Source organism: Platichthys flesus, chromosome 5 (assembly GCF_949316205.1).
Source record: "Platichthys flesus chromosome 5, fPlaFle2.1, whole genome shotgun sequence".
Lineage (NCBI taxonomy): Eukaryota > Metazoa > Chordata > Actinopteri > Pleuronectiformes > Pleuronectidae > Platichthys > Platichthys flesus.
The window spans coordinates 2,334,121-2,346,073 of NC_084949.1; the positions used below are offsets into that span (position 1 = coordinate 2,334,121).

At 45.9% G+C, this 11,953-nt stretch overlaps 1 protein-coding gene across 1 annotated transcript; it reads left to right on the forward strand.

Annotated features, from left to right (window-relative positions):
- The first annotated feature begins 8,363 nt into the window (after positions 1–8,363).
- On the forward strand, positions 8,364–11,934 carry spcs3 (signal peptidase complex subunit 3). Its single transcript, XM_062388965.1, has 5 exons — positions 8,364–8,588; positions 9,521–9,594; positions 9,911–9,987; positions 10,813–10,928; positions 11,104–11,934. The coding sequence occupies exons 1-5, from the start codon at positions 8,446–8,448 to the stop codon at positions 11,234–11,236; spliced, it is 543 nt and encodes a 180-aa protein (XP_062244949.1). The 5' UTR covers positions 8,364–8,445; the 3' UTR covers positions 11,237–11,934.
- The last annotated feature ends 19 nt before the right edge of the window (positions 11,935–11,953 follow it).

Below are 11,953 nucleotides of genomic sequence, written 5' to 3' on the forward strand. Positions count from 1 at the left end.
CAGCAGATGCGGCGGCGCTCGCAGATGACTTTGTCTTAACGCACCGTGGAGAGTTAAGAGCGGGCGGTGGCAATTATGTTGCTGCCAGTGAGTCGAATGGCCGATTTAATAAACCTCTGCCCGTCAATTCCAGACGTAACGGCAAAAACAGTAGGGATGTGCGTGACTCGGGGAAGGTTTGCCATCACTGTAACAAATGGGGGCACTGGAAAAAAGATTGCTTCTTGTTAAATTCCCCTAAGGCGGGTCATTGGGAACCAAAAGGGGTTGCTACGGCAGCTCCAGTTCGTCGGGTGTCCACTGTTGTTACACCTATTTTCGGTTCAAATGAGGATACATCGGTTGTAGCTCTGAATTCTTACCGTCCATTTATCATGCAGGGGACTGTGTCTTTGGTGCAGGGTGGGGAAGAAGTACCGGTAACTATTTTGAGGGACACTGGGGCTTTTGATTCATTCATTCAAGCTGGTGTTCTCCCTTTGACTAATGTTTCTGACACTGGTGATAAGGTTCCTATCCGGGGCATAGACATGAATATTTTGTTGGTTCCCTTGCATAATGTTGTCCTAAAATGTGAACTGTTCCAGGGAGAAGCAAAGCTCGTTGTGCGCCCAGCACTGCCTATTCCGGGTGTGACGCTGATCCTGGGCAACGACCTGGGGGGTGCTAAGGTCTGCGCTGGGGTCCCGCCGCCGCCGGCAGTGGTGACCTTGGTAACGGAGGAAGCTGATGAATGTGAACATGACTTCCCAGAGGTTTTTACAGCGTGTGCGGTGACCCGTGCAATGGCTAAGTTAAAAAAGAAATCTCATTTAAATGATTCAATTAAGACAAAGGTATCTGAAAAGTTTTCGATACCTCTTTCTGATTTTCCATTGTCCATAACCCATTCAGATCTGGTTGCGGAACAGCAGGCTGATGCCTATCTGAAGGAGATATTTCCATTGGTACGGCCAGAGGAGGAGCTATTTGACAGTGCTTGTGGGTATTTTCTGCAGGACTCATTGTTGGTGAGAAAATGGCTGTCACATAAAGGAAGGTTTGTGGGTGAACCAGTGTTCCAAATTGTGTTGCCAGAGAAACTTCGCCAGTTAGTGTTAAAAGTAGCGCATAATGAGTCTGGACATGCTGGTGTGAGAAAAACTTACGATAGACTACTTAGGCATTTCTTTTGGCCTCGTATGAAGAGAGATGTGTCAGCATTTATCAAAACTTGTCATACATGCCAGTTAACTGACAAGCCTAATCAAAAGTTGAAACCAGTACCATGGTATCCCATCCCGGCAATTAGCCAGCCGTTTGAACATTTAATAATAGACTGTGTAGGTCCTCTACCTCCTTCAAAACCTGGACGCGGCGGGTTGCAACGTGACCCTGGACGCGGCGGGTTGCAACGTGACCCTGGACGCGGCGGGAGGCAACGTGACCCTGGACGCGGCGGTAGGCAACGTGACCCTGGTTGCTGGGGTGGAGGCCTGTGACAGTGGGCAGGCGGCCATTGGAGTAGAGGTTGGGTATGTTAGAGAGTAGATAGTATATACTTATCTAATGTTAAATGGGTTGCCGGTGATCCCTTTGGGACTCCGTCTTTATGGGGGGGGGGGGGGTGTGACGGTTCCCTGTATGTTGTGTCTTCCATTTGTTTCTAGGACTGGGGAGCAGAGACCTTCTTGATTGGTCATTAGGAGTGATTGGCGTGCACCTGAGCCCGGGTGCCAACGCGATATAAGAGTCTGCTTCCCCAGTCCTTCCCTCTCTGTTCTTTGCAGCTCCAGAGCCATGCACACCTTTCAACACTTATATTGAAACAACACACACCTATAATCCACTCATGCACACACACTCCACCATACGGACTTACTGACTTCCACATCCCATACTTTTATTATAAGTTGAGCACTTGGATTGGTTTGGTTTGATTAAATACTTATTTGGATTGAGAAACTGTTGTCTCCCGTCTTTTTGTTGTGCAGCCTGGCGCCCCTAGGCCAGGTGCGTAACACTCGCCACATATCAAGAATACAGGTAACACTGCATCGTTGGCAGTGAAAGCAAATGAATCCGTCCACGCAGAATCAAACTCTCTATTTACCTCCCAGACTTTTCTTTTTGGGGATTTGTCCCTGGTTAGTTTACCTCTACTCTGCAGGATGATGTGCGCCTCAGGATGATGTGCGCCACAGGATGAGATGATGTGCGCCACACGATGATGTGCGCCGCAGGATGATGTGTGCCGCAGGATGATGTGCGCCGCAGGATGATGTGCGGTGATGATGATGTGCGCTGCAGGATGATGTATATGTGCACCGCACCGTGATGTGCGCTGCAAGATGATGTGTGCGCCGCAGGATGATTGCAGCAGGATGAAGTGCGCAACAGGATTAAGTGCGCACACATGGCGCACATCGTCCTGCAGCGCAGATCATCCTGCCGGCACATCATCCTGCCGGCACATCATCCTGCAGCGCACATCATCATGTGGCGCATATCATCATCACCGCACATCAACATGTGGCACACATCATCCTGCAGCGCACTTCATCCTGGGGCGCACATCATCCTGCAGCGCACATCGTCCTGTGGCGCACGTCATCCTGTGGCGCACTTCATCCTTCTGCGAACATCATCCTGTGGAGCACTTCATCCTGTGGCTGACATCATTCTGCGGCGCACATCATCCTGCGGCACACATCATCGTGTTTCACATCTTCCTGCCGGGCCTATCATCATCACCGCACATCATCCTACAGCGCACATCATCATGGGGCGCACATCATCCCGCAGCGAACATCATCCTGGGGCGCACATTGGTCCACATCGTCCTGCAGCGCACATGTCCTGTGGCACATTTCATCCTTCGGTGCACATCATCCTGCAGCGCACATCATTGTGCGGCACACATCATCCTGCGGCGCACATCATCCTGCAGCGCAAATCATCATCACCGCACATCATCAAGTGGCGCACATCATCAAGTGGCGCACATCATCAAGTGGCGCACTTTATCCTGCAGCGCACATCATCCTGCAGCGCATTTCGTCATCACCACACATCATCCTGTGTCGCACATCATCCTGTGTCGCGCATCATCCTGCAGCGCACTTCATCCTGCAGCGCACTTCATCCTGGGTGCACATCATCACCGCACATCATCATGCGGCGCACATCTTCCTGCGGCGCATATCGTCATCACCATGCAACATCCTGTGTCGCACATCATCCTGTGTTGCGCATCATCCTGCAGCGCATTTCATCCTGCAGCGCACTTCATCCTGCAGCGCACATCATCACCGCACATCATCATGCGGCGCACATCTTCCTGCGGCGCATATAATCATCACCGCACACGTCATCATCACGGCATATCATCCTGTGTCGCACATCACCCTGCAGTGCACTTCATTGTCCTGTGGCTCACTTTATCGTGTGGCGCACTTCATCCTTGGGTGCAGATCATCGTGCAGCGCAAATCATCATCACCGCACATCATCAAGTGGCGCACATCATCAAGTGGCGCACATTATCAAGTGGCGCACATCATCCTGCGGCGCACATCATCCTGCAGCGCATTTCGTCATCACCGCACATCATCCTGTGTCGCACATCATCCTGTGTTGCACATCATCCTGCAGCGCACTTCATCCTGCAGCGCACTTTATCCTGGGCGCACATCATCACCGCACATCATCATTCGGCGCACATCTTCCTGCGGCGCATATCGTCATCACCACGCATCATACTGTGTCGCACATCATCCTGTGTCGCGCATCATCCTGCAGCGCATTTCATCCTGCAGCGCATTTCATCCTGCAGCGCACTTCATCCTGCAGCGCACATCATCACCGCACATCATCATGCGGCGCACATCTTCCTGCGGCGCATATCATCATCGACGCAACATCATCCTGCGGCGTACATCATCATCACGGCATATCATCCTGTGTCGCACATCATCCTGCAGTGCACTTCATTGTCCTGTGGCTCACTTTATCGTGTGGCGCACTTCATCCTTGGGTGCAGATCATCGTGCAGCGCACCTCAACCTGTGGCGCACATCATGATCACAGCATATCATCCTGTGTCGCACATCATCCTCTGTCGCACATCATACTGCAGCGCACTTCATGTCCTGTGGCTCACTTCATCCTGTGGCGCACTTCATCCTTGGGTGCACATCATCTTGCAGCGCACTTCAACCGTTGGCGCACATCATCCTGCAGCGCACATCATCCTGAAGCACATCAGCCTGGTGCACATCATCCTGGGGCGCACATGGCCCACATCGTCCTATGGCGCACATCATCAGGCCGTGCACATGTCCTGTGGCACACTTCATCCTTTGGCGCACATCATCCTGCAGAGCACATCATTGTGTGGCACACATCATCCTGTGGCGCACATCATCCTGCAGCATATCATCATCACCGCACATCATCATGTGGCTCACATCATCCTGTGGCGCACTTCATCCTGCAGCGCACATCGTCCTGTGGCGCAAGTCATCCTGTGGCGCACTTCATCCTTCGGCGTACATCATCCTGCCGCGCACATCGTCCTGCAGCGCACATCATCCTGCTGGCACATCATCCTGCAGCACACATCATCCTGTGGCGCACATCATCATGTGGCTGACATCATCCTGCAGCGCACATCATCCTGCAGCGCACATCATCCTGCAGCGCATATCATCATCACAGCACATCATCCTGTGTCGCACATCACCCTGTGTCGCACATCATCCTGCAGCGCACTTCATTGTCCTGTGGCTCACTTCATCCTGTGGCGCACTTCATCCTTTGGTTCACATCATCGTGCAGAGCACTTCAACCTGTGGCGCACATCATCCTGCTGCACACATAATCCTGCCACGCACAACATCCTGCAGCGCACATCATCCTGAAGCGCACATCAGCCTGCGGCGCTCATCATCCTGGGGCGCACATGGCCCACATCGTCCTATGGCGCACTGTCATGCCGTGCACATGTCATGTGGCACACTTCATCCTTCGGCGCACATCATCCTGCAGCGCACATCATTGTGCAGCAAACATCATCCTGGGGTGCACATCGTGCTGTGCACATCATCCTGCGGGGCAAATCATCCTGCAGCACATATCATCATCACCTCACATCATCCTGCAGCACATATCATCATCACCTCACATCATCGTGCAGCGCACATTATCAAGTGGCGCACATCATCCTGTGGCGAACATCATTCTGCTGCGCACATCCTCCTGCAGCTCACATCATCCTGCCGGCACATCATCCTGCAGCACACATCATCCTGTGGCGCACTTCATCCTGTGGCTGACATCATCCTGCAGCTCACATCATCCCGCAGCTCACATCATCCTGTGGCGCACATCATCCTGCAGGATATCATCATCACCGCACATCATCATGTGGCTCACATCATCCTGCTGCGCACTTCATCAGCGCATATCATCATCACCGCACATCAACATGTGGCGCACATCATCCTGTGGCGCACTTCATCCTGCAGCGCACATCATCCTGCAGCGCACATCGTCCTGTGGCGCAAGTCATCCTGTGGCTCACTTCATCCTTCGGCTTACATCATCGTGTTGCGCACTTCATCCTTTGGCGCACATCCTCCTGCAGCGCACATCATCCTGCCGGCATATCATCCTGCAGCACACATCATCCTGTGGCGCACTTCATCCTGTGGCTGACATCATCGTGCCGCGCACATCATCCTGCAGCGCACCTCATCCTGCGGCAGGGCGCTCGGAGGGGGTCTCGCCCGGGGAGCATTTCCAAGTGGAACCACCACTGGGTGCCCCGGCTCTGCGACCCGGCTCTGCGCCCCGGCTCCGTTGCGACCCTGGCCTGATAAGATGATGATTTAAAAAATGAATGTGAACGTGAAGTTCACTCACGTTCACCATATGAAAACTGATACGTTAAGTTCACCCTTCGCGGTAAAAATATATGCGCAACGTGCACAACACTGTACAGGGAGCCACTGCAGAGGGGCTGAAGAGCCGCATGCAGCTCCGGAGCCGCAAGTTGCTGACCCTGATATAAAGGGTCACATTAATGAAGAATTTCCTATCATGTTAAGTAGGTGTGAATAAATCATAGAGAGGGATATTATTTAATAAATTGTGTGTTAAATATGTATATTTATGTAAAAGTTTAACATGATTTAATCAAATAATTCTCAAGATTTATTCACAATAACTCAACATCATAGAAAACATTTCAGTAAAGAATCTTACCTTGAATTTGTTTTTTAAAAGTTTCATTGAAAATGTATATGTAATTGAAATACATATTGCCCTGTTGTTTTTTAGTGTGTATAAATGAATACAATAATTCAGTCCAGCTGAGAGGTTACATGAGCAATTTGAGGCATGAACGATAAGGGCCATGTTGAGTGTTGATCAGATACAGAGTTAATTGTGGCTGATATGGATGCAATGCTGCTCATTTATATTGATATGGGTAATGTTATGATCCTGCTCTCCCACTGAGATTAGTGAACATGTCTTGACATGTCTGAACCCTCCTCTCCACACCCAACTGTTTTGACTCCCGAGCAGGCCCCACCAAAGAGCCATGCCGACTGCAGCAAAGAATATTGGACTGTCCGCACCAGACTGGTGAACGATCGGCGACATGTTTAATCACAGATCCAAGTATCCTGAAAACGTTTAACATTATATCACTCCACCACATTGACCTACTCTCCATGAAAATGATACTGGTTTTTATTATTAGACTACATCATTTGTCTTATCTAAATTTTCATATGGTTACAACATACAAGTGGATTGTTGTGATGGAGGAGAGAGCCTCCATTTCATCCCTGAGGTGGCCCTTATTAACTGACTTGACAAGTAACACCAAGTAGCCGATGTTGGAGCTATCAGTCTAACTTTAAACAACCTGTTTCACAGCAAGTCTTCAGGTAGTGCCACCACAAGCATACACAACATAGCGATGTAACCTAAGGAGCAGCTGCTATGTATAGACTGGAGCTACTGACTTCAGCTTTTTAAAGTAGGTCAAACTTTGGCAGCCTTACTCTGTGAGATTTTTAGATTAACATTTACCTGCAGCCAGCCCAGTGGTTCCAGATGTGCCAGAGGGACGATAAATGCAACAGGTTGCTGATGTGTGAACAGGATGCATCCCGTCCAGCAGAGCTGTTCTGCCTTAATAAGAATAACCGTAACAAGAAGAATAACAGTAATAATAATAATACAAATTTAGTGATTTATTCACTTATTTTGCCATGTATTATTTCACAACTTAAGTTCCAATGTTTCCGATCTATGTTGCTTCAGTAAAGAGCAGGCCTGGTCATGTTCTCATTCATTTAAACCTGTATTTAGTACACCTTTGAAATAAAATCTCATGATTAATCTGGGATAAGATCATGGTCCCTGTTATAGAAGCTGTGGTTTTATTGATAAATTGTGAATCACATTCACGAAGCCTGATTACTTCCTTATGAAAACTTTCATTATTGAACATCAATCATTCTATCTCTGTATTTAAAATATTGAAAAACAAAAAGGTTTACGAAACATTGTAAAATGTATTTAATGGTTCCTTCCTTCTTAATATTTACATGTAGTGTAAGTGCATCTACACTTTCCTTTCATACAGTTTCAGTTGTGTTGTTGTTAGACACTCATTTCTTTTCGTGTACTGTTTTTTGTTGTTGTTTTGTAATATCTCTGTGGTGTTAATAAAGCTTTCATTTAGTTGACAACTTCCGCCTATTCATCGCTCCCATTCAAAAGTATTTCCTGTTTCCTGCTGCATCAAGTAAACGGTGATACACACAAAACCGGAAGTAAATATATTACCCTTTACGTAGATAGTTGCTGACATTAAAGTCCACTATTATATCATCCATTATATAAAGGACTATATAGTCCGGTATTATATAATCCACTTTATACTGGACTAACTAGTCCTCTAACTAGTCCATACTATATAGTGAGTAGTAAGTGAGTGAATGATTTTTGACACATCCTGTTAAACTTTCTAATGTCATTGCAGTCATCACAACAGATTGTTTTGTTATTTGTCCAAAACTGTTATTTTTGAATATTGTTTGATATATGTTGTGCGTCTGCTGAAAACACTATAAATAAAGATCCTCTGTGGTCAACTTTCAACTGCTAATTATATATTTTTAGGCAAAAATAATTACATTACTCTCAAATTAGTGTCCGATTAAATATTGTTGACTGGATAATTGATCAGTATGGCTCCAACTGTATATATATATATATATATATATATATATTGGTCCCAGATACTGTAATGCTGGTAATTTTATTCTGAAACAAAGTAACAGGAGGTACGTCTTTGTGGCCTAACGCTTGACACTTCCTGTTTGTACTCAGCTGCTAGCTTAGCCTCGAACAGTGTCTGAATCGGTGTGGCTCTCGACTCTCCACCATGAATACGGTTCTGTCCAGAGCGAACTCTCTGTTCGCCTTCTCTTTGAGCGTCATGGCGGCTCTAACGTTTGGCTGCTTCGTCACCACTGCCTTCAAAGACAGAAGAGTTCCTGTGGACGTCCACGTCTCCAAAGTCATGCTGTAAGAGCGGCAGCCGTTAGCATAAAGATGCTAGCACAACACTGCATGATGTTTACGGCGGTTGTATGTGTGATTACGGACGTGTTCGTTTCTTGTTCGGGGTCTGATGCTGTGCTTGTGGGACGCTACGTTGTAGCAGCCGGTCCTAGTGTGAACCTGTGCCACCTGAGGTTAGCTCACACAGAGATGGATTACACTGAACATCTCCATCTCACAGCTGCTGGCGGAGGCACGACACACAGGAGGAAGATTTACAGGAAGTGAGAGATAGAGAGGTGCCATTCTAATTGTCTCCTATGACAGAAGTCAGTGTCTGATTGGACAGTGCTCCTCTCCCTGTTGTGGCAGTGGTAGGCGTCGTAGTTTGAGACTGAATACGGTTTGAAAACCACCTTTAAACCTGTGAAACCTTTACTCAGTCAAACACACGTTTCAGTTCACTGTCCAGATCAGGTCTCGTTCAAGACGCCACATTTACACTTGTTCCGATTTGGATTTGAAAGATAAGGGCTAAAACAAACTGCCCTGTTTACAGTAATAGAATCAACATCTCTAAACCTTTTCATTACATTTGTAATTTAATGCAAGTCTCGCTCAGCTTTGATGGATGTGAACGCTGTTTTAAACTGTGTCAAGCCTTGAACTCCAACCTGCAGTGACTGTGGAGTCACAGTACTGAAACGTTGAGACGTGGTTTTGGTTCCTAAAATGTTCATGTCCATACAGCTAAAGGAGCGTTTCTCGGTTTCTCTAATCCCAGCGATTGCATGTCACCTGTTCTCCAGCAGCTCTCTGCAGTCACGCACAACATCCTGCAGCGCACATCATCCTGAAGCGCACATCAGCCTGCTTTCAGAATGTCTGGTGCTGTTTCCTCCATCATCCCTCATACTCATCTCCCTTCTCTCTCTCTCTCTCTCTCTCATGAACAGGAAGAATGTTGATGACTTCACAGGACCCAGAGAGCGCAGTGACCTGGGTTTCCTCACCTTTGACCTCTCAGCTAATATCCTTTAAACTCCTCAGATATGTTTTGACTGTGATATTTATCATTGTTAAGGCTCAGAATGTTCCATTGAAATGTTTCTAATATTCTTGAAACACTGACATTCTCTCTGTCCATCCATATACTGATATCTGGTCCTTCCAGAATCTGTTTACAGAATATCCAGACTGAGTGACATTTTTCATTTGAACTATTTCACTGAGGTCCATTACAAGTAAATACATCTGTGTGTTGTATAATGACCATGTCAGTCCCAGGATCTGCTGGTGTGGTCATGGTGTCTGTGGTGGTGGTCATGGTTTCTTAACTTTGCTACATCTGCAGCCAATTTTCGACTGGAACGTGAAACAGCTTTTTCTTTATCTGTCTGCTGAGTATGCCTCAAAGAGTAATGTAAGTGCTATTTAACCCACGCACGCACAAAAAGAGAGACAGAAGTGGAGTTATGGGCAGAACAGGTGTTCTTCTGATTAGGGCTGAATGAATAGTTAAATATTATTTTAGGTGAAAATAAATTGTTAGAGTTTTGTACGCTTGGATAGACATAATGACTTATGTTTTAAAGTGATGGGCATGTTGCAGTGTTTTTCAAACTTTATCAGGAAAAAAAAAGAATAATTCATCATTAATACATTTTATTTGTCCAGCCAGTTAGAAATTTAAAGTAAAAAATATAAAAATCCAACATACAAGAGTAAACCCAAGCAGCATTAAGCCCTGAAGAACTAATAACATTAACCATAAATTTAACTGTACATCTTTATAAAAGTGGATTAATGGAGAGATGGTTACAGGCTGTGGGGGGAAAACTGCAATGAGAAAACAATCAGTATATTCTAGACATTATTAAGGCTCAAGAGTAAACCATTTAAATAGTTCTTATATTCCTGGAACCCTGAATACATCATACATATACTGACATTTACTGTTAGATTAAATTATCTTGACACTGCTTGGTTCCAGGCCATGTAATGTTTTAAAGAGATACATATTAGATAGAGACAAAACACTATCTTAGAGATTTTCATATTATTTTGGATAATTTTAAAATTGTGGTAGGATGAGTCTTCCACTTGTCTGCTCCAAAAAAAACACATAATGAACACAACTTTTCAAACATTAGTGGTTCCATCAGTCTATTAACAGACACACTCTCAATGTCAGTGGGCTGTCATGTAACCTGAAAGACACTTATCTGTGTGTTTGTGTGTGTGTCAGTCTCTGAATCAGGTGGTGCTTTGGGATAAGATCGTCCTTCGAGGTGAAAACACCAAGCTGAACCTCAGAGACATGAAGTCGAAATACTTCTTCTTTGACGATGGGAACGGACTCAGGTTAGAAATACACTCGCATGCACGTACACACACCTCTGTAAATGTATTGTTAATGGCAAGCTACCCATTAGGTTTTGCTATTTCACGCATCACGATTAATAAGTAAAACTTCAGCACTCCACATCTTTTCTTAATGGTGATTAAAACCTGGTGATCATGTCTATCTCGTCTCCAGAGGCAACAAGAACATCACTCTATCGCTGTCATGGAATGTTGTTCCCAATGCTGGAATCCTGCCTCTTGTCGCTGGAAGTGGACACGTCAGCCTCCCCTTCCCAGAGATGTACGAGACCACCAGGAGCTATTAGACTCGCATACACTTACAAACACATCCATCCAAACACACACACATACTCACACAGATGAAACAAGAGCATTCAGGAGCAGACTGATGACTAGCACACAATACAGTTTTTTTTCTTAAAACATGTAAATTAATGTTTGGTTTGTAATGAAAGTTGAGATTGGAACATGACTGTCTTTGTGAGGATTTTTTAAATAACAAATGCAAGTAAAATGTTGATAAAGGGTAATCATCGCAAATAAAAAGCAGACATTCTCACTTATTTACACGCAGACATGTCTGAATTCAGCTGTGATAGAATGTGTAGAGCTCCTGTTTATACTCATGTTAAAGCCAATTCAGTCCTACGGAGCAGGTTCAAGATACTTTAATAGTCTGTAAAGGTTGGAACAAGTGACATGTCCAGAATCTCTCAGATGACAGGACTCTGACATCTGCAGCTCAGTTCAGGATTTGATCTTTCCATCGACGCAAATGTCTGCATGCTACACATCAGGGAAATATATATATTCTCTGAAGCCATGAGGGGGAAGGTAGCTCTCATGAGATCTCCCAAGAATTATAACGATTCAGACCCTTTGAAACAACCTGCACAGTGAATCTTTCAAAGTGTCAAAGTGTACGGAGCTGAGGAGCTGGATTCATGCTCTGCCCGGCCTGTGAGTCACTGCTGCTTTGATGAATAAAGAACTGGATACAGTACTGTCCTGCTTGTACGTCC

Excerpts from the sequence above, each read along its gene's own strand:
- spcs3 (XM_062388965.1), top strand. The coding sequence starts at position 8,446 with ATGAATACGGTTCTGTCCAGAGCGAACTCTCTGTTCGCCTTCTCTTTG. Across the intron at positions 8,589-9,520 it reads CACGTCTCCAAAGTCATGCT|GAAGAATGTTGATGACTTCA; the intron begins GTAAGAGCGGCA and ends TCTCATGAACAG. Across the intron at positions 9,595-9,910 it reads CACCTTTGACCTCTCAGCTA|ATCTGCAGCCAATTTTCGAC; the intron begins ATATCCTTTAAA and ends TAACTTTGCTAC.